The sequence below is a fragment of the Chrysemys picta genome, chromosome 10 (genome assembly GCF_011386835.1).
Source record: "Chrysemys picta bellii isolate R12L10 chromosome 10, ASM1138683v2, whole genome shotgun sequence".
Classification (NCBI taxonomy): Eukaryota; Metazoa; Chordata; order Testudines; family Emydidae; genus Chrysemys; species Chrysemys picta.
Genome location: NC_088800.1, coordinates 27775656 through 27800648, shown reverse-complemented (window position 1 = coordinate 27800648; position 24993 = coordinate 27775656). Strand labels below are relative to the sequence as shown.

At 45.0% G+C, this 24993-nt stretch overlaps 2 protein-coding genes across 7 annotated transcripts in view; both read right to left on the bottom strand.

The window, feature by feature from the left end:
- Positions 1–24993, bottom strand: part of LOC101951510 (uncharacterized) — a 56685-nt gene that overhangs the window by 15630 nt on the left and 16062 nt on the right. For 5 of the 6 annotated variants that reach the window (XR_010591043.1, XR_010591044.1, XR_010591042.1 and 2 more), the window contains exons 1-2: positions 7112–7243; positions 3076–3432 (exon numbers count right to left, since the gene is read on the bottom strand). Coding sequence is in view for 1 of the 6 variants with exons in the window: in XM_065559492.1 (XP_065415564.1) it covers positions 3076–3432; positions 7112–7154 (400 nt within the window). In the remaining 5 variants the exon portion in view is untranslated. Of the gene's footprint in view, positions 1–3075; positions 3433–7111; positions 7244–24993 lie in introns of those variants that run through there. The other variant, XR_010591045.1, reaches the window with a different exon arrangement.
- On the bottom strand, positions 13181–14483 carry LOC135973931 (protein FAM81A-like). Its single transcript, XM_065559496.1, has 2 exons — positions 14005–14483; positions 13181–13425 (listed from the first exon to the last, which is right to left on the bottom strand). The coding sequence occupies exons 1-2, from the start codon at positions 14195–14197 to the stop codon at positions 13319–13321; spliced, it is 300 nt and encodes a 99-aa protein (XP_065415568.1). The 5' UTR covers positions 14198–14483; the 3' UTR covers positions 13181–13318.

The window sequence follows — 24993 nt, the reverse complement described above, 5'->3', positions numbered from 1 at the left end:
GTGTTGGACTTTGGGGACTTTGGGGTGATCTTTTGGGTTGCTGGACTTAAGACCCTGAGGGAAAAAGGATACTGCCAAACTTACTTGGGGGTGGGTCTTTTGCTCATGGTTTGTGTTATGAATCCTGTTTGTGGTGTTTCCCCAATATAATGCCGTATTGTTTCCCTCCTTTATTAAAAGGATTTTGCTACACTCAAACTCCGTGCTTGCGAGAGGGGAAGTATTGCCCCTTAGAGATGCCCGGGGGCGTGGTATGAAATTGTCCCAGGTCACTTGGTGGGGGCTCGAGTCGGTTTTGCATTGTGTTATTGAAACCAAACGCCTAGATACTAAACCCGGCCCTTGTTGCTGCCAGCTCAGATGGGCAGAAGGGTTACACAAGTTTGAAAAATTTCCAATAAAAACACCATCAGATACAGAATTCAGTGCAAAAAAACATTGTTTCATTTCTATCTAAAGCGGGGGGGAGGGTGTTTTATTTTAATGAACAATTTACAAGGTATTTTTACATTAACAGGTGCAAATACCTACTGTACTATGGCTACAAGTCAGCTATTTTAAATAGCCATTTGGGTCCCAATCCTGTGAGCAGGACTCACTGGGCGGGAGGGGAGCCGGTACAAATTACCCTTGTCGGCCCTCTTTAGCCGGTCCGCCCTTGCTGGGGGGCCCGAAAAATTTTTTCAACTGGGACCGAACCCACTCTCGGCCGCCCTGCCTGTGAGGTATGAGTACCTTCTGCGAAGTTGCCAGCACTTGCACATTCCACTGAAGTTGAAGGTGCTCAGCTCCGCACAGAAGGTTATCAGCACTGCATGTTCAGTCCGTTGGTGGTTATCAAAATAATTCTGGGCTGGACCAGCTGTCTACTGGCACCACAAAAGTGGGACATGCTCTTAGGGGTACTAACTATGCTACTCCTCCACAGATATATGTCCAGTTTCACTGAGAAAACCTCTAGGACTTAGAAACACATGAAGGAATTCTTCCACTCTACTCTGCGCTGATAAGGCCTCAACTGAAGTATTGTGTCCAGTTCTGGGTACCACATTTCAGGAAAGATGTGGACAAATTAGAGAAAGTACAGAGAAGAGCAACAAGGATTAAAGGTCTAGAAAACATGACCTATGAGGGAAGATTGAAAAAATTGTGTTTGTTTAGTCTGAAGAAGAGAAGACTAAGAGGGGACATGATAATAGTTTTCAAGTACATAAAAGGTTGTTACAAGGAGGAGGCTGAAAAGCTGTTCTCTTTAACCTCTGAGGATAAGACAAGAAGCATAGGCTTAAATTACAGCAAGGGTGGTTTAGTTTGGACATTAGGAAACACTTCCTAACTGTCCAGGTAGTTAAGCACTAGAACAAATTGCCAAGGGAGGCTGTGGTATCTCCGTCATTGGAGGTTTTTAAGAACAGGTTAGACAAACACCTGTCAGGAATGGTCTAGTTATTACTTAGTCCTGCCTTGAGTGCAGGGGACTGAACTAGATGATCTATTGAGGGCCCTTCAGACCTACACATCTATAATTCTATGATACCATCTGGGAAGCCACATTCTCAAACTGCAGTAAACACATATTGTCATTTCTGCTGCCTGGTTCAGGGTCTGCCCTGGCCTAAGTGCTGATAGTATCAACTACAAGATACATTATTAGACAAATGGCTGAAAAAATGTGAAATTATGGAACAGCTATTAAAGATTAAATATTTTCTGAATAAAGTAGTTGAAGTGCAGTGTATATTAAACAGGACATTCAGAGAGCAGTCATTTTTAATATGTGCATGAACACATTTAAAAACAACAATGGCCTGTAGAGTAAGATTCTGTAGCATTTATAAGGTGAAATTTTCAACTAACCTCAGACCAGGCTCCAAATTGCAGATACAACATTTAGCAAACACCTGTTATGGGTGCTCAACAAATATTTGCACACACAAATTTGTTATTTAGGTGCCTTGTCTGCACAAATAGTTGTTTGCATGTGCAAAATAGGCACAAAACCAATTTTGTGAGTACGATCGATTGAAAGCTTAAAACTCTAGAGGTAAGATTCTGTGCTGTGTCTCTAGATGCACAGAACAAATCTCACAACCCACGCGTAGAGGGGCTAATGTGGTTTTAAGCAGCCCCCAGTACAATTTGGGCAGCCCTGAGGGTCAACTGCCCTGAATTTAAGCAGTGCTGCATTCTGCAGCCTGGCCCCAAGCCATACCTGCTATGTCAGGATTTGCAAGAGTGTTGCTGAAAGGACAGTCTGCTGCTGTCTTCCTTAGTTCCTGTGCCAAGGGGGAATTCTACCCAGACCAGATGCTGATTTTAGAGACCCTTTGACCGTTACCTGGCCAGAGCATGGTTGAGAATCTCACTCTAGGGGCAGAAATTCAAAGAGCAAGGCAGAAAACTGGGCATTAGCGTTTTACAATCTGTGAGCCAGATCCTCAGCTTGCATGAATCAGTGTAGTCCCACGGCCCACCATGTACAAGGATCCCTTCGCCGACCAACTTTAAAGTAGAAAGATGGCAGGTAAACTGTACCAGCATCACTACAAAAGAGTGTTTCTAGGGGGAAGTGAAAAGCAACTTATTCAGCTAAAATCAGTGGGAATTTACCCAAAAAAGGGCTGAGCGAAAACTGACTAAAGACATTATGAGGAGACCTTTGAGTTGGAATGTATCTAAATAACAGGGTAAGTAGACTTAGTATGGCAAAAAGTGCAGATTTTCTATGACCACCCACCAGATATTTGTTTTAATTTATTTTCTTTTTTAACAACTTCCACTTTTGTTCACCACTTTACTCTGCCTAGTTCAGATGCGTAATTCATTCAAAGCCAAATTCAGTCACCCTCACTCATATAATACCTCCTCCATTAGTGTTCCTTATTAAAATCAAGAGAACACTGGTGGAGAATAGTATTATTCACTGTAAGTAAAAGGGGCAGAATCTGGTCCTCAGTCCAGAATTCTCTAAATAAGCTCCTCTTAAACTCACTAACTCCCTTTCTGGCCTCTTTTCTCTAGAATTTATTGATAAAAATAAACCCTCCCCCTTCCCCCTGCAAGAAAAGCACTCACCTGCAGTCATGTTTATTATCACTACAATAAAAAATTTATAATGTCTGCAGTGAGTCACATTGGTAAAAAGTGGGCAAATCTGTGATGTTCCAGTATTTGTAAATTGCTCACATGCAAATACCCCACCACCTCTGGAAGTAGAATTTGATAATTGGTTTGTACACTTTGTTTTATCAGAGCATTTGTTTGATCCGTTGATTATTTTGGGCTGTTGATTACTGCAGTAGTTGATTACTTGGAATTGTTCCAGAGATACTCCAATTTCATACCAAACTGTTTCTTTCTTCCCATTAGCCACTGTTTCATTGCACGTAAGTGTGAAATTTCCATTTTCATAATGATGAAAGACAGTCTCACCTGTTAAAAATATGTAAATGGTTAATAATGCAAAATGATTCAGAAATCATCCTACAAATAATACTGTAAAGAAAGTGCTGCAGGTTACAAGCATCATTAAGGGCCCAATCCTGCGAGCTTGTGTGCTTCTGGGATGCTGCTGTCTTCCTCCTGGGTCATGCTGAACATGCTCCCCTTGCCATCAGCAGAAGTAGAGCACTTCCTCTGACACCCACAGCACTTTGTAGGATCTAGCACTAAGAACCCAGATCTGGAATTTTATACTTGGACCTTGCGGAATGAGCAGAATATTGCACAGTTCATAGTGAATGCTTATCAAATTATATAGTTTAAGCCTTGACATTGGCTTTGTTTTAAAGGGTGTTTTAGTGGCCATTTCTGACCATGAGAATGACACCAAAGAGAGTTCAAAAGAAGAAAAGAGGGTACAAATATGTATTTTTATATTAACAATTGCCATATTTATTAATTCCCTGGGCCAATAACCAATCACAAGCAGCCATGGCACAAAACTGCAGTTTTTACTTAGAAAATCTGGCCCTTGCTAGTTAACTTTTAGCAAACTACATAAAGATTAAGTCCCTGATCCTGAGAACGTTTGTGCATATGAACAGTTCCAAAATTCAGTGGGACTATTCACATGCATAAAGTTACTCACATGCCATTACTGATTACAGAATTGGGGCCTACATGTAAATTACAAAGACTTTATGAGGCATGTGTCTAAGAGACACTGTCTTCACGATTATGCCTCCAATCCTCTTTCCTAAATTTTTGTAGAGTTATTATAAAATATAGCCATTTTGGTGAAATGCAACAAAAAACTGTGCATGAGCTCCTCCGGTTGGTCTGCTGCTAAAAATTAAGCATACTTAGAGCTATGTTAATATAAGCATAGATGATGGTAAATAAATCGACAAAGCATTTTAGCTTTTGTATTTTCACAGCTTTTTTAATACAGTACTGAATAAATTGGGTTTAGAACCAGAGCTGGTTGAAAGATAGGGAAATATATTCTACTTTTTTTCAAACAAAATTTCATATTTTGATTAGAACGTTGTGAAAATATTAATAACATTTTATTTCCAGTTTTATCCATTGAAATTCAAAATTTTGATATAAAATTTTATCAGAATTTAAATGTTGTTAAATTTTGACCATCAAAGTTGAGGACGTTTTGCCAGCCATAGAATCTAGACGTGTCAATACTTGTCCAAACAACAAAAGCCCCAACAGGCCCTGCATTCCTCTCTCCCCACAGCATCCTTCTGCCATGAGCAGACCCAGTGACAGACTCTCCCTTCAGTAGACCATGAGCCTTCCAACCTGCTCTATTGTGCTCTTTCTGAACAGAGTGAAGGGCAGATGGACTTTTCAGTGCCTATTCTCTGCCCCCCACAACAGGATGGTGCCCCAATGGGACATTTCCCCCCTCATAAAGCAGTTCTATTTCATAGGAGAGTTCTTGCCACAAAGACCTAAGAAAATTCCTTAAAATAGCTTCTGTTGGATCTCTTAGGGTAGATTTAGCCAATTGGGGTATGACTGATTTGATCCTGCCCTGTGATATTTTATCAATGCTGTATCTTGAACTGGTTATTGGGGTGTTTATTGTATGAATGTATTAATTTAGCTTAATAAGGGCGCTGTTAGGATACATACTCAAGAAGAAAACAATGGCTCAAGACAGCCGCATGTGTGCAATCACTTGACAACTGTTAAGGGACAAGACCAGAACTGTTTGCTTTGATGATTCTACCTCCACCTCAGGACAATCTACAAATCTGGTTCTGACTAGAAACTTTTCCAACATTACACGGTTTTACTATCAGCTGTGGACACATGATACACAATATATCCCATGTATACTTTCAAAAGCAAAATTAGAGGTTAACAGTTAATATATCTTTTTTCTCCTGCTCAGCTGTGGGTGAGACTCTGGCAAGCACAAAGCTGTGTTTGAAGCTCAGTTATGCACATACAGCTGCGGAAAAAACACAAAAATAAAAAAATGAAGCACTGGTCACAGTCACATTCAGAACTTCTGTGTATATTTTAAGACCCAGTCCTGCTCCCTTAGAAGTCTATGGGACTCTTTGATTTCACCAGTAGCTGAATGCAATTTCTAACTTTCTCTTTGAAAATTTCCTTAGAAAAATGGAAATTGGTGACATGTAATATATTAGCACTGTGCGAGCTCACTGAGGGCCAGACTCTGTGACCCTTATTGCTGGGAGTAGCAAGTAAGGTCCTACTACTTCTGAGTAAGGGAGGCAAGATCTGGCCCCAAATATAGAGAAAATCGCTTCCCTAAAAAGTGACTCCATTTTGCTTAGTGCAATATTCTATGAAATACTACACCAAGTGCAATGTAAAATGTAATTTCCACTTGACAAAACCGAAAAAAGAGTTCATGCTGATATCTTTGCTTTTGTTGCTAAAGTGTTCCCACAGATCCTGGTGTAGCCATAGATTCATTGCATCCCAGCGCTGTTGCTGGATCTATTGCTCGGGAAGAGAGATCTGGGAACCACCAGTAAAAACTTTCCATTCCCAGTTAACTTTGCCACCAGCTACGTGCACTTTTAAAACATTCCCCTAACCCTCCCACTCCGTATTTCACACAAATGCACTTTGCAGACATCTCTAATGACCATCCCCACTCCCCAGTCCATGTATTGGTTGAGAAAATAACCTTTTACAACATTTTTAAAGTCAGTAAATATAGCTTGCAATCAGGAATACTTCTTGTTGAATTATAATTCAATAATATTAGAAATAATTAATATTAATATGGGAGACCACCAGACACTAATTTAACCATAAATTATTTTATTAAATCCAAAGGCCAAATAGTATTTTAACATGCCTCTAAACATGCCTGTCAGCCTTAAAATAAGCAGTCACTACACCCAATACAGTAACAAAGTATTCATAAGCATGCGATCACTTACAAATAGGCCAGATCTAGGGAAAACCATCTAGTCCTGGTGTGCACAAGCATGATCAGGTGGTAGGGTGTGACAAAGAACCCTTAAATTCATAACTCTTTTTATATCCTTCAAAAAAACAAATGATGCCATAGCCAGTTATCACATTAGGTAATGGCTAATTTGAGACAGTTCACCCTAATTTTCAGTTTTAATCCAGATAAGATTTACAACCTGCTTTCTCCCAAGATCTTTGCTCCTTATCTCTTCTCCTTCTCCCTATTGTCCAACAGCTTTTTCATTGTACTCGGGTTCACCCAAGCTTTACTTTTAAGATCATACTGGTACGTGGGGTGGAAAGGTCCAAGCCTGCTCCTATTAAGACAGATTCTCTTTGCCTTATTTAAAACCATCTGCAGTCAATGCTGTCAGTCAGAGGCATGCTTTTTAGAAATTTCCTTATCTCATTAATTATTTTTGAACCAGCCATCCTCCCTACTCCATGTCTTCTGGCCTTATTATTTTCAAGACTTTCCTTCTATTTGCTAGTCAGGACCTTTCTTTATAACATAATCTATTCTTAACCAAATTTAAACCAACTCTAATTCTTTAATTTCATATTTATGCTACACTTCAGTATGTGTTTAGATTAAACATCCCAGAAAATGAACTTGACACAAAATACACTTAAGAATTAAGAAAGTGAGATATACATAGAAATGAGCAATTTTTCATAATAGGAAACATACCAGTAATTTGTCCTAGAAAAGCCAGGATTACCAAAAAATACATTCTTCTGAGAGGAAGGGTTGCAAAGGTTTCCTCTTCTTGGTTTTGTCTCTAATTCTAAAAAATTTCTTGTGAAGAGAGAGGAAAGCAGAAGTTCAGTGACCACAAGAAAAAGTAACAGGAAACAGATAATGAGAATTACAGCACTGCCCAACTGCAACTGCCCAACTGTTTATTTTAGAGTTGGAGACACTTCCATCACAAACAAGCATACTGTCATTCAGTGATGACAGAGGAAATTTATACCTTGGGAAATAGAGTCCAAAGACTAGAGGCTCTTAGGCAGTAGGAGAAAGTCTTCCCTAGAAAAGAAAGTTTGAGGTGCCCACAGTAATTTGCTATCCCTGCCCATATCAGTTGTGTGACTCCTGCAGTGTACCAGGATAGTGTAGGCCTCACTCAGTGGACAAATGTCCAGTGAAATGGAAGCTAGCTTAGCCTCCCACTTACTAGGGATTCCTTTGGGCCTGAGCCATCATCTGAAAAGCAGCCCCCTAAGGTATCTGGGTCAAAGATGCAGCAGTCACTGAGTCACTAGCTGGTTCTTCTTCCCTGCCTCAAGGAAGACATCCAAACAGAAAACACCATTTGGGGAACAGAGAATACGCGAGGGCAGAAAGACTCCTTCATAAACCTCCACTACTTCCACAAGGGTAGTGGGTGTGAAAATCAGAGGAGGTGAGTAGGGCCTGTGAACAGGTGGTATATGCCACTTCAGCTTATTTTGTACATACTGCTTCATTGTTTCTTTCACATTTAAGGGGCAAGGTGATACCACCAGTTTTTGAGAAGTAACATGACTTTATTCCCCTCCAATAAATGGAATTAACTCTTCTAATTAAAAATCTGTTTTATGATTTTTGATTAGAAGAGTTAATTGCTAGCTCTTCGGGGGGAGCTAGAAAAACCACAGTCTGTCTGACCAAGTTGTGCTGAGGGTAGGAGGACATCACAGGTAGTTCCCTAACCCACTCTCAGTGAGTATGGCAGCTTGTCTGGGCAGCAGGGATGGCTGGGAAGTCTTGCCAAGGTCCCCTGGAGTTCTGTTGGAGGTTGTCTTACACATGGGTTTTGTTGGAGCTTGAAGCCTAAAGAAGCAGCCAAGAAGCAGCAGGCTGAAGCTGAAGAATGGAAGCTGCTGGAAAAGAAGACTGGAACATCCTGGAAAGCAGCTACCTGAAAGAGCAGCAGCAGCAGTAGAATTCCGAGGTTGCCTTGGCAATGAGGAGCTACCTTGCCAGCAGCAACAGAAGAGCAGTAACCGCCACTGCATCCGCGGCAGAAGAGCAACAGTGCAGCTGTGGCAGCCACACTCTGGGGATCAGACAGGACAGAAGGACCAGTAGATGAATCAGAGGAAAATGTAAATAAGGAGTGTAAGTCTGATCTTCTTTCTATCTATTATTTAAGAGTGTATGGGTTTGTCTGTGAATAAAGCTGGATGCCTGCTTCTTGAATGAGATCTCCGCTACCCATCCTGCGACTGGCTGATCACCACTCACAGGATGTTAAATGTCAGGTGTTAAATGTTAAAAGTTCAATGTCAAGTGTTAAGTATTTATGTTGATGTTAAGTAAATGTTTTAATCTATGAATGCAGTAATGGTTTCTCATATGTATATATAGGGGCTGCGTATTCCGCACTGTATTAAGTACGAGGTTAAATTATATCATTAAGACTAAAAGCCTTTATGGATACAGGACCTCTATATGCTTGTTACATTGAAACCGCTGTATTTCTTGTATGTGTTAAGATATCCTGTGTTATCTGTATCTTTTATTTTATTGCACTGCTCTAATTCTTTAATGTAATTCTATTGCATTTTACTATGCTCTATGTATCCTTTCTTGCTTCATTTACTACATTGTAACCACTTATTTCCTTTAAATAAATAATTCTTTTGTTTTTGAACAGTTACTGCTTGTGCGTCCATCCTTGAGCGGAAGGCTGTATCCCTGTCCTTTCAGAGGTCAGCAAGACTAGCCTGCTCTGGGGAGCCCTCTGCGGGTCAGAGACAAGCCCCCTGGTAACACTCTGGCAATTCCTTTAGGGCGAGCCACAATCTTGTTTACCCCTTTTGTTAAAATTAGACAAAGTTGTAGGTAACTTAATTAGTGTCTAAAGTTTTGGGTAACAAAGCCTCCCCATGCTGCCGGAAGTCCTGTAGTGCTATGAAAACCTCCCCGTACTCCCAGAAGACATTGTAGCACTATGGAAGCTTCCCCAGACCTCCACACGCCATCATAGTGATAGAAAAATGTCCCTGTGCCACCAGGAGCCATCAGAGCACTGTGAAAGCCTCCCAGGCCCGTCCTTAGGCATACACAGCATATGCAGCTGTGTAGAGCACCCCAAAATTGGGGGCACCATTCCCCTCACTGGAATCCTCTCTTTCTCCGGCCCCTCCCCTGCACTGGGCTGGCGGGCTTCTCCCTGCCCCCAACCCAGCCCCCTCCTTTCCTCCCTCCCTCCTCAGCTGGCTGGCTGAGGGCTCCAGCCTCCTGCTCTGCTGTCCCAGCCCCAGGGAGCCCAGATCGGCGCGGCCAGTTACTGGTGGCGCGGCGGCCTGGCCCACTGCGCCACTCAGTCTTTGGCAGGTGCCAGGCCGGGGCCAGGACAGGAGAAGTGAAACTTCCATGTGGGTCAGCGGGGGGGAGGAGGGGAAGCCAGGCCGAGCGGGGGGGAGGGGAGGAAGGGACTTAAAGTGCCAGTGCACTCACTGTCTCTCACACTTCCCTCACACACACACACACACACACACTGGCTCTCTCACACACACACTGGCTCTCACACCAGGGTGACCAGATGTCCCGATTTTACCCCCCAACCCCTGTCCTGATTTTTCACACTTGCTATCTGGTCACCCTATCTCACACTCACATACACTCTGCCTCTCACAAATGACAGTCCCCCAACACAGATTGTCACACACACACAGAGTCTCACACTTCCCAACACACACTCTGTCACACAGTCCCCCAACACACAATCACACACACTGGCGCGCTCTCTGTCTCTCTCACACGCACTGGCTTTCTCTCTCTCTCACACACACACACACACTTGTAGTATTGTCATTGTTATTACTGCTTGGTACTTCCTTTCAAAATGCTCGTGGTGAGCCAGGAGTGGCTAGGGGCTGCAGGAGGGCCGTGGGCTCTGGCAAGATTCAGGCCCCGTGTGACAGCGCGAAGCCTGCCTTGAGCCACTGCCGGTGTGTGTCAGCAATGGGGGGGAGAGTTCTGGAGGTCCATGGGCGGGGGTGGTGGCTGTGCCCCCTCGACACACTGGGGTCAGCAGCGCCAGCTGGGAACTGCCTTCAGTGGAGCATAGGGGCATCAGTTTAATAATACTGCGTAGGGCCCCATAAATCCTAAGGACAGCCCTGAAGCCTCCCATACTTCCAGAAGCCATCGTAACACTATGATAGCCTCCTTGTACTGCCACAAGCCATTGTAATGCTATGAAAACCTCCCAATTCCCCCACAAGCCATTGTAGCACTCTGAAAGCCTCCCCATACTTCCAGAAGCCCTCATAGTGCTATGAAAACCTCCCTGTACCACCAAAAAACATCATAGAACTATGAAAGCCTTCCCCTAGTGCCACAAGCCATTACAGAGCTATAAAGGTTTCCCTGGACCACCACAAGCCATCGTAGCGCTATGAAAGTCTCCCCGTACCACCAGAAGCCATTGTATCACTATGAGAACTTCCGCATAAAGACAGAAGCCCTCGTAGTACTATGAAAGCCTCCCTGGACTGCCATAAGCCAGCGTAGCAGCATGAAACACAAACTCAAACATATTGAAATGGGCGACTCCTAAGGGAGAATGTTTGTGGTCACGCCCATTATTGGCATTTCTGTTTCTGTAAATTCAGCAGGAAGGAGGGGTGAGCCAGTTTGGAAAAAGTTACAAAAAACTCCCACATCCTAACCTTTGCCCATCCCTAAGCTTATCCTGGACCAAACTATTTCCAAAGTTAGAAAATATCTGGTTCCTACAGGCCGTGAGATGGTAAGTATGCGTCCACTTAATCTCTCCCCCCAATTCACCTGCTGTGGATGCTCTTCTAAGGCCTGTGAGCTTCCTTCAGGGGACATAACGATGGGCCTACTCATACCTCAAGCCCCTACATTAGTATCTGAAGTCAACCACATCAGGATTTAGTAAGTTCTCGCTGAGGCCTGCTGCTCTCTCTCTTTATGCGTAAAACGTATTCTGGATTTTCCAGCTCACATAGTCCTGAGAAATGCCAGGTTCCTCTTTTCCAACCTCTCCCCATTCATGCAAGATTAGTGGCCAGAAAAAAAAATCTGCTTAATAATCCCATGGACCTTTCAATTCACTAATTGTGTCACTCACCCCAGGGCAGAAGGCCTCATGTATGCCCTCTGCACCCGTTAATCCACACATTAAGAGCCAGATCCTGAAGTCCTAATTTAGGTTAACTCAGTCAAAACTGTACTGATTTCTGTAGGACCAGGATCAAACCCAGTTTCCAGCCTAAGATACTCAGGTTGCTGGGGAGATCCATGATAGAGGGAAAGCTGGGGAGGAATCTTCCTTTGAAGGTCAAAGACTTGACCACCGTGGAAACTACTCTCTGGAAACCCTCCAGTTCAACCCTCACCCATCCCACTGCCTGTTACATTCCTAACTCCAAAAACCCTGACAGGGTTCTGTGCCAGAAGGAATAGTCCCTGCCTCCTAAAACCTGCACTCACCAGAGGAACCACACTATTTCAACTGTCAGAACCTCTCTGCCGCTACAGAAAGGGATGCCTCCCCATTGACCAAATGAAGGGATCACATGAGGGCAACCTGACACTAAAAACCAGAAGGAGTCGCTCCATTATATAATGACTGAAGACTCTTCCTCTTGGTTTTACAGAGACTTTGTGAAGTCAATTTAGAAGCAAATTTCAGTTTTTCAAAAGCAAGCTTTTACAAAAACCTAGCATCAATAGGAATATCCCTGTGTCTGTGTGTTTATTTCAATGGAGACAGGTTGTTAATGATTTCTTTCGCCTTTCCATTACCTAGTGGGCTTTCCAAACCCATTGAGAGAGTATGGGGGAGAGGGAGCATAGGATTTGTCCCAAATGCACACATTAATTTTAGAGCTGTAGAAAGTATGTATGTTTTGGCTTCTATGCCACTGTATATATATTTTCGTATGTGTCCAGTCACTCCCAATGGATCAGTGTCTGACTTTGGTTCTCACAGCCTAGTCAAATCCCCAATCTTCAGAATTTTTGGCATAGCCAAAAATGTGTCCCTTACTTCTGTAATCAAACATGCATCCGAATCCATATCTTTTTCTTTGTTACCTCTGCTTCCTAGATATTAATAGAAGAAATGTAAATAGCAATCTTTGCAACTAATATAAAAGATTCAGGGCCAGCTTCTCACCTAATGATATTCCTCACCTACTCACAAAAAAAGCTTCTCACCTAGTGTAAATCAGCATAGTTCTATTGAAGTTAATGGAGCTTCACTGATTTACATCATCTGAGGATTACACTTGTTCCTACCGTCTACATTCCAGTGTTTTATGCCATTCCACTATAAAGCTTCACCTGATCAGGGCCCTATATGGCGTGAGAGCAGCCTTTCCTTCTAATACTAGAGATAGAGTTGATTTAGTAGGGGGTAAACATTTTGGATTATGCTGGGACTTGTAAACCACAGCTTGTATTGGGATGTGATGGAGGGGAGGGAAAGGTCTGTACATAAGCAGCAGCTCCTGGAGGTATTTAAAGACATTAGCAGGCAGCTGTATGTTATTCCTTTACACCTTTGCTTTGTTTTAGAACTTGTCATTTAGGAGGCTGCTTTGCTAACTTTACTATTTCTACTGTTTTTACCTTGTTTTGTTATATTTTATAGTGACCCTGTCTCCACTGGTGGTGAGGGCAAAGGAAGGTTTGGTGCTAATTCAGTGAGTCAGGCATATCCGTAATTCCCATTTAATTCAATGGCAGTTCCAATGGCACAGAGGTCATGCAGGAGTAGGCCAAACCCAGCAGGCCTTACGCAGAAGAAGAATTTTCCTTGAGTGAGATTCTCCAAGTTTGACCCTTAATGAATTAATAACTAGTGTCTCTGTAACATCATCATTTGACTTTGTAAGATAATTTCCATGATTTGCCTGAGAGTATGTGTTACAACTCTGGAAGTATCTGCTTCTGTAGCTCATCCCTGTCAAGTTTCACTTTGGCTTCTAGAACTTCCCGTAGGGACCCAATGCTCTCGTAGATAGCCGCAAACCCTAATTACAGATAGAAATTGAATTAGCTTTATCATTAAAACTAAAGAACATTAGAAAGCAAAATTCAAGATTACAACATATAACAGTGCATTTTTCATTATCAGTAGAGCAAATGTCGCTAATAAAGACAGACACTGGGCCATATTCTCTGCTGGTGTAGATGTGTGAAACTCCATTGAAGTCAATGGAGCTGTGCCCATATACACATTATGGCAGCCAGGAGCGGTTGGCAAGCACAAGTCCACACCTGCTTGCCTGGCTCCTCCCTCAACAGACTATTGAATTCTTCTGTTTTCTAAAGACAAAGAAAATGACAACAGGAAATCTAAAGCTAATTGGGTTTCACTTTGTGCTTTGTAGGAATCTCACCCACAGAGCAGATACCTGTGGATGCAACAGGTGCATGCACGGTTTTGTAGGTACATCCGTTATGCACCCAGTTGAAAAATCGGTCCCAACGTTGGTAAAGAGCTTTGAGATCCTCAGATGAAACATACATTAATGCAAATTAGTATTATTATTATAGCTAAATTATGGTAGCAGAATTCAGAGTACAGAGCTCGATAGTAGTGATCCTACCAGCATTAACTTCAGCTTTCATTTCTTTTATATCTTCATTAATTTCCATCTGAAGCTTGCAGATTCGAATATTTATCTTCTCTTCAGCCTGTTTTGTTCCATGTTCTTCCAGGGTTATTTTTTGTATTTCTTCTATTTTATCAAGTTTCTCTGACATCTGACTGAATCTCATCTCTATGGCCCTTTCACTCATTTCCTGGGATTAGTGAAAATAATTATGTTTGGTTATTCTTTGGGTAATAAATTACCAAATTCTTTGGGTAATAAACTGTTCATTCCCTAGAGATGCAACAAGTGTCAATGTTTACTTATCATTTTCTATACAAGATATAATGTTTAAGCAGTTATAAAATATAGTTAATAAAAATTCTCAAATTGGCTTGGTCACTGTAAGCTGCTGCTGCTTCTTCTTCTTCATTTTATTTTTAAGATGGAATATTTGTAAATTTAAAAGTAGTGTTCAGATTTATCTATCATTATATGGTGGGTTTTCAAAAGCTCCAATCAATGGGAATTTTATCATTGCATCAACAGCTGAGGACTTATGCCCATTTTAAGCACTTCTGAAAATCCCACTAAATGCCAACTCAGCAACATTTGCTTGTATACATCTGTAGAAGTATTTTCAGAGCTTTTTATTCTTTTATTACAGAAACCTACGGTCTTTTCCTTAAGGACCAACAAAACTGATCAATTTTCTGTAAAAGCTCTTTTTCAATCTGTTCATATTCCTGTTCCAACCAGCTGCGGGCAGACAATATCTGGCTGCTGAGTTCCTCTACTGCACCTTTTAATCTAAGAAAATAAAATAAATGAGCATGTTTGGTAATATACAAGAGCAAGAGTGGCCTACCTTAGCCTGAGAAGGAGCCAGAATTTACCAATGTACATTGTCAAAGAGCCACAGTAATACATCAGCAGCCCTCCATCAGCTCCCCTCCCACCCTCCACCTCCCCTGTCCCAGCACCTCCCACCCACCAGCAGCCCTGCCGATCAGCATCTCTCCATCCTTGCACCTCCTGATCAGCTGTTTCATGGCGTGCAGGAGGATAGCAGGGAGAGGGGGAGGAGCGAGGGCATGGCAGGCTCAGGGGACAGGGCGGGAAGGGGTGGAGTGGGGGCAGAGCCCATGGTAGAGCCAGGGGTTGAGCAATGAGCACCCCCCGGGTACACTGGAAAGTTGGTGCCTGTAGCTCCAGCCACAGAATTGGTGACTGTACAAGGAGCCGCATATTAACTTCTGAAGAGCCGCAGGTTGGCCACCCCTGTATTAAATCATCAAGGGTCAAACTTGGAGATTCTCACTCAAGGAAAATTTATTTATTTTTTATTTTATTTTATTTTATTTTATTTCTTGTTGTATCTGTGTAAGGCCTGCTGGGTTTGGCCTACTTCTGCATGACCTCTGTGCATGAAACTGCCATTGAAGTAAATGGGAATTACGTGTAAACCTGACTCACTGAATTGGCACCACCACCAGTGGAGACAGGGTCACTATAAAATATAACAAAACAAGAAATAGTAAAAATAGTAAAGTTAGCAAAGCAGCCTCCTAAATGACAAGTTCTAAAACAAAGGTGTAAAGGAATAACATACAGCTGCCTGCTAATGTCTTTAAATGCCTCTAGGAGCTGCTGCTGATGTACAGACCTTTCCCTCCCCTCCATCACATCCCAATACAGGCTGTGGTTTAAAAGTCCCAGCATAATCCAAAATGGTTATCCCCTACTATGTCAACTGTATCTAGTTTTAGAAGGAAAGGCTGCTCTCAGGCCATACAGGGCCCTGATCAGGTGAAGTATTATAGTGGACTGGCATAAAACACTGGAATGTAGACGGTAGGAACAAGTGTAATCCTCAGATGATGTAAATCAGTGAAGCTCCATTAACTTCAATAGAACTATGCTGATTTACATTAGGTGAGAAGCTGGCCCTGAATCTTTTATATTAGTTGCAAAGATTGCGATTTCCATTTCTTCTACTAATATCTAGGAAGCAGAGGTAACAAAGAAAAAGGTATGGATTAGGATGCATGTTTGATTACAGAAGTAAGGGACACATTTTTGGCTATGCCAAAAATGCTGAAGACTGGGGATTCGACAGGCTGTGAGAACCAAAGTCAGACACGGATCCATTGGGAGTGACTGGACACATGAACAGGGCCGGTGCTACCATTTAGGCAAACTTGGCGGTTGCCGAGGGCACCAAGATTTGGGGGCACCAAAAAGCGGTGCCCCCAATTTATTTTTTACATCATTCCTACCCTCCGTCCCTGAGCGCGCGGTCGTTGCTCCACTTCTCCCGCCTCCCAGGCTTGCAGCGCCAATCAGCTGTTTGGCGCCGCAAGCCTGGGAGGGGAGGAGAATTAGAGCGGGGGCGGCGTGTTCGGAGAGGAGGCGGAGCAGAGGTGAGCTGGGGTGGGGAGCTGCCGCACGGCTCCCCGGGGGAGGGGAACTGCCGCGGGCGGGGCGCCTCAGAGTGGGGGGGGCGGAGAGCTGTCGCAGGGCTGCGGGGGGGGGGGGGGGGTGCAAGGTGGAAGTTTTTCCTAGGGCGCAAAACTTCCTTGCACCGGCCCTGCACATGAACATATATATACAGTGGTATAGAAGCCAAAACATACATACTTTCTACAGCTCTAAAATTCTTTGGCCTCTGCCCATTGATGGACACACAATTGAGCTAATGCTGAGCTCTGGCCTTGCAAATGAGAAAGAAAAGAAATAACTAAGACTGAAAAAGCAAGATAAATGTCACATACTGGAGAGCAGTGCCATGACAAGGGCGAGGGGAGTGAGGCACTTGCCTCAGGCACACAAAGCGGGCGGGGGGGAAGGCGCAGAAAGTGGTGGAGAGGAAAAAAAAAAAGCTGCTGGCACAGAGATATTTATCCCCCTCCCATGCCTCCCCCGAGTGTCTCCTGGCCCCGACTTGCCCCCCCCCCCCAGCCCCAGGAGCAGAGAGTCCCTGTCTTTCCCCTGTAACAACTGCTGCCGCAGGGTCCTAGTGCCCCCCATCTCTACTGCCAGGGCAGACTGACTGTGAGCCTGCCCTTCCTGGACCTGAGAGGGGCCCTAGGAGCACATACAGTGACAGTGGTGGGGGTGAGTGTGCTGCTGGGGGGGAGGGCAGGAAAAGGGGGCTCCTCCCCCAGAGCTTGTACAGCTGCTGCCAGGCGGCAGGGAAAAGGCTGGGGGGAGTCCTCCCATCTGGCCCCTGTCCCGGAGCCTGCCTGCACCCCAAACTCATCCCCAGCCCTGCCCCACCCCAGAGCCCACACCCCCAGCCAGAGCTTTCACCCCCCCACCGCACCCTCAACCCTCTGCCCGAGCCCCTCCAGCACCCCAAACACCTTATCCCCAGTCCCAGCCAGAGCCCTCATCCCCCATACCCCAACCCTCTGCCCCAGCCCTGAGCCCCTCCCACACCCCAAACCTCCCATTCCCAGCCCCAGACAGAGCCCTCACCCCTACTCTTGCCCTGAGCCCCTCCCACACTCCAAACCCCTCATCTGCAGCCACAACCCACAGCCCTCACCCCTGCACCTCATCCCTCTGAACCACTCCCATCCCCAAACTCCCTCCCAGAACCTGCACCCCAAACCCCTGCCCCAGCCTAGGGCCTGCACCCCAGACCTCCTCCCTCACCCAAACTCCCTCCCAGAGCCTTGGGCGGGGGAGGGGGCGGGGTTCTGGGCACCACCAAAATGTCTACAAACCTGCCACCCCTGCACACGGGTGGGCGGCAGGTTATATGGCCTCCTGGTGCCCGAGCACCAGGAATATTCCAGGCTGGGGGCTGTGCTCCACCAATATCTGGAGCTGGGTTTCTACCTGGAGCAGGCCACGGCCCCGGCCCCTGCCGCCTCCCCTCCCCCGCCCCCCTGCTCCGGAGTGTCCCTCCCCGCCCAGTAGCGTAGCTGGGGGGAGCGGCAGCTCCCCTCTGTGCACATTTTCCAAATGCGGCGCCTTCCCAGTTTCCAGGCAGCCAGCACTGGGCTCCGGACTCGGTGTCTGGAGCCGGGTTTTGCGTGTGGCCGCCGGCTGGCTCTGGGCTCCGCACCGGCCCCCCTGCATCCCCAGCCCAGCTCCCTAGCTCTGGGTCTGCAGGCAGCATCGGCTGGTTGCCGGACTCCCCGGGGATGAGGAGGAGGCTCCCTAAGCCGGGGTGGGCTCTGCCGGGAAGGGGTGGCAGCGCAGCACCCCCTGCGCAGCGGGAGGCTGAGGAGCAGCAGCCCCGGTCCCCGGCAGCCCCATGCAGAGCGAGGCAGCCGCGCGGCAGGGAAGGGGGCTCTGAAGCCCAGCTGGTGCCGGTGGAGAAGGGAGGCAAAGGGGGGTGGATGTTTTTTCCTCATGGTCGCTCTTCAGCGGAGGGGGTTGAGGAAACGGCAGGACCAGGAGGCAAAGGAGCAACTTTGGGTTATTGCCCCCCCTGTACTTACCCCCCAATGCTGCGCCCCGGCCTGTGAAACTGTGCTTACTGCAGCTTGTGAATGAAAGACGAGTAAATGTGCTTTAAGGTGCCAGTTATGTCTCCCCAGTCTCACTGCTGACTAGCTGCAGCCCCAGTGCTCAGGATGAAGCAGTGTTCTCAGGGACTACACAGACTCTATACTAGTTTTCAATTGCCTGCTAAATTCTTCAGCCATGTCACCTTTTCACTTAGCTATCTCCTGAATAGTGGTGACTGGGAATTGGGGGGGGGGGGGGAGGGTGTAGCAGATGTCAATTTGAGGTGAATAGTCTCTTGGCCAGATTCTACTGGGTTTATGGTGCTTTGTGCTATGGACGGTTTCAGAGTAGCAGCCGTGTTAGTCTGTATCCATAAAAAGAACAGGAGTACTTGTACTCCTGTTCTTTTTGTGCTATGGACTAGAGCAAAGTGGCTGGAGAATAACCAGGAATCTGGTTAATAATTGTTCTCTAAATTCAGCTTTCTTCTTTCTCTCTCTGTGAATTATCACTAATTCAAAATAGTAGTGCGCAAGTTGACTGGATAATGGTAATAGCATCATCTCTTGTTATAACATTGTAAACCCTACTACCTGATTAGTAATTTGATATGTCGGGGGCGCCTTTTTTTATGTGTTCACTCCCCCTGATGTTAGAAGCTGGCTATGCCACTGGGGAAGGGGGCTTCCTTGACCTGAGCAGCTGGGGCTCGGGTGAATTTTGTGACACCCTGCTTCCCCCCACAGCCACCACTCTGCAGTCCCCACCCCTCCATGAACGTGGACAGCCCGGGATGCAGAGTAACTGGGGGTCTATGCTGCTTGTGAGGAACTCTTGTAAGGCCCTGCGTTCCCTTTAATTTACATCATAATAATCTTGCACCTACATAAGCCCCAATCCTGTGACCACTTAAGAATATGCTGAACTTCGCACCTTGGAAATAGTCCCTTTCCCTTCAATGAAGCTAACATGCTTAAAGTTAAGCATGTGCTTAAGTATAAGCAGGACTGGGGCTATAGACTTTACATATTCATAGCCCAGTAAGAAGATGAATTGATTACTCTCACAAGCCCTTTGTGAAGTGAATGAATATTAATATTGTCCACAATAACAAACATGTCCCTGGATTCAGTTAATATTTACCTGCCAGCAACTTGAAACACTTTAACATTAATACTTTTAAGCTAATTTGCACTTTTTTCAAAGCTTTTTCTGTAATATTACATACTACCTCCGTTCCATGGTTTTTATAAGCCCTCTTGCAATTCACTGGTATCACATATACGAAGGCTAAAATTAACAAAACAAAACATGGTACAATATGGAAACTAAAATCAGAGGCATAAAAATGCATATCATGTTCTATTCTACTTAATGTATTGAGTCTATTGTATTATTCTTAATGGATGTAGCAAAAATCCCAATGCCAGCTAGCAAAATGAATGCCTATCTTGTAGCTATGTTATCATCAGAAAGCTTTATTGCAAGGCTGTGACATCAAAGCAGTACAATCTGTCTTCATTTAGGGTCTGATCCACTTCCCATTACATTTAAAGGGAGTCTTTTACCAACTTCAGTGACAGTGGGATATGATCCTTTGAGCACAAGAAAAATGCCAGTCACCTTTTATAGCAATGGTGGGCAACCTGCAGCACATCAGGATTATCTGATGGCGAGCTGCGAGACAGTGTTTACATTTGGATTTGGACTAAATTCAACCTATGATGTGTGACCAATTACAAATACAAACTATTAACAGTTGTTTAAAAAGCAAACTGGAAGTTAGAAAAACATGTAAAGTTTTCCTCCTGTTTTACTTTTCTTTCTTTCAGAATTTTTTTTATAAAATTGCAGAAGGGAAGACATATTTTATATATGATTTTTTTAGAAAAAGCCATGATATTCCTGTTAATATCCTTCTCAACTAGGTAAAAAACACAAGACAGGAAGTTGGTGAATAATGCTAAAAATTACACACAAACTTCTGGGTTCCTATCACAACATGAGCTACTCAGCCTTCCCTCATGTCGTTAGCACAATATCATTGAAGTCCCTAGGTATGTATAGCCTTTATAGCTCAGTAGCCTGTGACATGCCCTTTATATAGTCTAACATGAGAATTGTGGGTCACAGCCTATTTTATTCCAGAATGCAACATCAAAGCCATCTGGGTGAGCTTGTAGCTATGCAATGCACCACAGTGTCCAAGTTCAGACCCCAAGTTCCCCATACCTAGGGTGACCAGACCAGATATTAGGGGATTATTCTTATACATTTTTCTTTCTCTCTCCACCCCGAAAAATAAAGTGTCCCAATTTTTCACACTTGCTATCTGGTCACCCTACCCGGACCAGCAAGAGATGGGAACACTACAAAGACACATGGGTGCTGGAACTAGGGGTACAGGCAGTGTTGCTACTCTCCCTGCCTTGAAGTAGTTTCCGTTATATACAGGGTTTACAGTTTGGTTCAATGGCTCTCAGCAACCTCATACAAATTGTTCTAGCACCCCTGCAAAGACATCATACTCAACCCCTTGGAGTGATCCCATCTGAGCATCCAGGATGGAGCCACCGGACCCTTGAAAGAGGATCACTTCACTCAGTGTCAAGCTTTTGAGGTGGGCAGGGGAAAGTAAATGGAGAATATGGAAATTCTAGTGGACTGAAGATTTAAATATACACAGAGATACACCTATCCTCTCATCCTAGCTGAGGTTCCTCTCACCTTTGTGATAGCTAAAAAGGCTTATGTGAGGACACTTTCACTGCCATGATGTCAGTGGCCAGGACATGGACAGTCATGCCTAGTGGTTGGCACAGGCACCAGAGCCCAGAGTCAGAGCCTAGGTGCCAGAACTGAAATTAGGAATCAGATCCAAGGATCAGACATAGGTTAACTGAAGTGGAGCAGGGCTAGAACAAGCACACACAGGAGCTAGCTCAGACATGAGTACACGATTTGAAGAGACACAGAACTGCTGCTGGGCTTAAGTGCTGGGCTGCTGACACTTCAAACCAATCCGGCGATCTAGTCAATCAGGCAGCCAACTACAGGCCAGCTGTTTTTGTTAGGTTACTAGGAGCGTGGCTCTGCTGAAGGTCCTGATTCCTGGAACATGGTTTGTGCTGTACCTTTTCTGAGGATACATAAAGGACCCCTGTCTCCCTTCACATCATTATACCCAATGTGCCTGTTTTAAAGAAGCAAAACTTATGGTAGGGGCTAATAGTGTCCTTAATTGATTCTACCTGCTCTACTAATCACACCTGAGTGTCTAAGTTTCTGATGCTCCTCTCACTTATGTAAAGCAGGAGTATCTCCAATGAAGCCAACAGAATTACACCAGTATAAAACTGGAGGAAAATAAAGATTTTTGTTCCTAAAGCAATCATTCATTTATATAGGTTTCAGAGTGGTATCCATGTTCGGCAAAAAGAAGGAGGAGTCCTTGTGGCACCTTAGAAACTAACAAATTTAATTGGGCATAAGCTTTCGTGGGCTAAAACTCACTTCATCAGATGCATACAGTGGAAAATACTGTAGGAAGATATATGTACACAGAGAACATGAAAAATGGGTATTGCCATACCAACTCTAACAAGACTAATCAATTAAAGTGGGCTGTTATCAGCAGGAGAAAAAAAACTTTTGTATATAGGTTTTCACACACTAAGGATAGTTACGTTAGATAGGATAAGATGTATGAGGGCCAGGGCTGGCTCCAGGCACCAGCTTGTCAAGCAGGTGCTTGGGGCGGCTGCTCTGGAGAGGGGCGGCACGTCCAGGTATTCGGCGTCAATTCGGCGGACGGTCCCTCACTCCGCCTTGGAGTGAAGGACCTCCCGCCGAATTGCCACTGCAGATCGCAATTGCGATCGCGGCTTTTTTTTTTTGGCTGCTTGGGGCGGCCAAAACCCTGGAGCCGGCCCTGATGAGGGCTATAAAACCCTCTTGCTTCAGGATACAGCCAATCTCTAGCTGATAGGTGTTGAGAAGAAACTTCCCCTATGAGCAAGTTGTGCCATAATTGTCCATTATGGGGATTCTTGCATCTACTTCTTACACACCTGGTGAAGGCCACTGCCGGAGGCAGGATTCTGAACTAAATGAACCAATGGTCTGAGTGTGACAATTCCTATGTTCCCCTGGTGTAAACTGTTATAGCTTCATAATGGAGCTATGAGAATTTATATCAGTAGAGGATCTGCCCCATAATATTTTGTAAGATAGCTCACTGAATAGTCAAAATTGGGTAATCAAGGCTACTATGCTGGGTTTTCTCCATAAAATCAGACAAAAGATAGTCATTTTCAAACCGACTTCTATTCTCCAGGTCCTTTCAAAGAAAAACAATGTAATGGCCAGTAGAGATCTTTTAGAAATGGTTTTAGAGAAAGTCGTATATGTCAGCATTCATTATATCTTCTGAATAACAATCTCACACTAATTTTCCTCCCAGGTGTCAGTTACACTGATATCAAAGCAATTGCATTTGAGAGGAAACTATGGCCCATTACTCATAAAGTGATTTTTTTTTTTACTGTAAAAAGGAGTAGTAGTGGGGATTTCATGTCTGTTTTACAAAGGCAAATTAGTGCTCAAGAGAAATACAGGCCAGAACAATGGTACCAACACTCAAGAATATGACTTTGAGAATTCTGAGCTTAAATGAACCATAAAAGGCCTTTCTATGTGTATTCAAAGCCATACGTGACAGGAAAGCAATTTACTCACTGTCTCCTGGAACTCCCCTGCATTGCTGGGCAAGAACAGATGCTGTGCTTCCCCAAAGGAGAGTGTAGGGTGGAGCGGGTCAGGCCATGGCCATACTATCTCCCTGCATCTTCTATTCCACTTTTTAGGCATCTTGTGTCCCTGGAAGCAGTTTCTGCACTCAGGTGATCGCAGAGATTGCAGTTATGGCAAACCAATGCACTGCTCCTTGTGCCTTCTCCCTCATGCATGTTTTGTACTAGCTGAAAGGTCACAGCTGTCCAATGTGGTCACAGTTGTCCCAGCTACCGCAGCGGAGCCACTGGCCCTTTAAATCACCGCCGGAGCCCTGCCGCCACTACCCTGGGGCTCCAGCAGTGGGGCTTGGGCAGCTCATTAAAGGGCCCAGGGCTCCCTGCAACAGCCAGAGCCCCGGCCTCTTTAAATCACTGCTGGAACCCTACCGCCGCTACCCCGAGGCTCCAGCACTGGGGTTTGAGAGGCGATTTAAAGGGCCTGGGGCTCCGGCCGCTGCAGGGAGCCCCGGGCCCTTTAAATTGCCAGCCTGGGGAAGCCGGTTTGGTCCGAAACGGCATACTGGCTCTTCTCAGTACACCGGACTGGACTGGACTGGATCCACTTACTTTCACCTCTGTCGCCATCCCAGTCCTATTCTCCTTGCCTACCCTAATTGCAGTCACCAGTCCTCTTCTCAATGCTTGCCTCCAGTCTCCCCCTCCCACACTCATCTTCCCCATCCCCACGGGTTCCCAGTCCCATTCTCCCTCCCTAGACTCCTTGTCTAATCACAGCACTTTCCCCACCCCATCCCGGCTCCTTAGAACACTATTTTTTGCCCAGCCATTTCTACTTCTCCCCACACACACACACACACATCCTGGCTCATCAGATCTCTGACCCTCCCTTTCCTCCTCCCCCTATCCCACTGCTTCTCAGTCCCAGGTACCTTGCCCAGCCAATCCCAATCTCTTCCCAGTTCCTCATCTGACCTCAGTCTCCCCCCACCTACTGGCTTCTAGTGTCCTCCTCCACATAAACACACACACACATTTCTGTCTCCAGCTCTCAGTCCCAGTCTCCCCAACCCCAGCTCCCAGTCCCGTTTCCCTCTTCTGCCGCCCCTATCCACTAGCCTCCTGCATTCAGTCTTCCACAAACTCCTTGTCACACTCTGCTCTCTCCACCCTCCCACCACTGGCTGGCTAGCTTCTATCATCTCTTCATTCTTCCTCCTACATGAAGCCTGGGCCCAACAGGGATGTCACTGAGAGCACAGAAGTTCAGTCTCTGTTCAATTGCTTGGAACTGGATGCAGCATGGCTCACAGCAGCCCAGACCTGCAAGTGCAGGGAAAGTCCCACTCAGCATTGGGCTGGAGCATTGGGGAATTCAGTGGGTGAAATCTAAGAAGTCTCTACTGAGCATCTGTGGACTGTGACTTTTAAAGGCTTATAACTTGGCCAAATGTGGGCAGACTTTCATGGTAATGGTAAAAGGGACACTGCTAACACGAAGGCTGCTCTCCTGCCAAATGTCACGTCCCTATTCCAAAGCATGGGGCACTAGATCTGCTCAAAGAAAATGTCACCAGAATCTTTAACATGGGCAATACAGCATATTTTTCCATGGATTGTTCTCAAAAATGGCCGAACCATTTTCGCTGAAGTTTTCCCAGCATGGAACATTTTATCCCAAATAGCAAAAGTTTGGCAAAATTATAGGCAACTCTGGTATCAAGCGCAACTACAAAACTTCTAACTTACATGGAATGGCTTGAGTCCTCACTTCTATAGAAAGGTTATT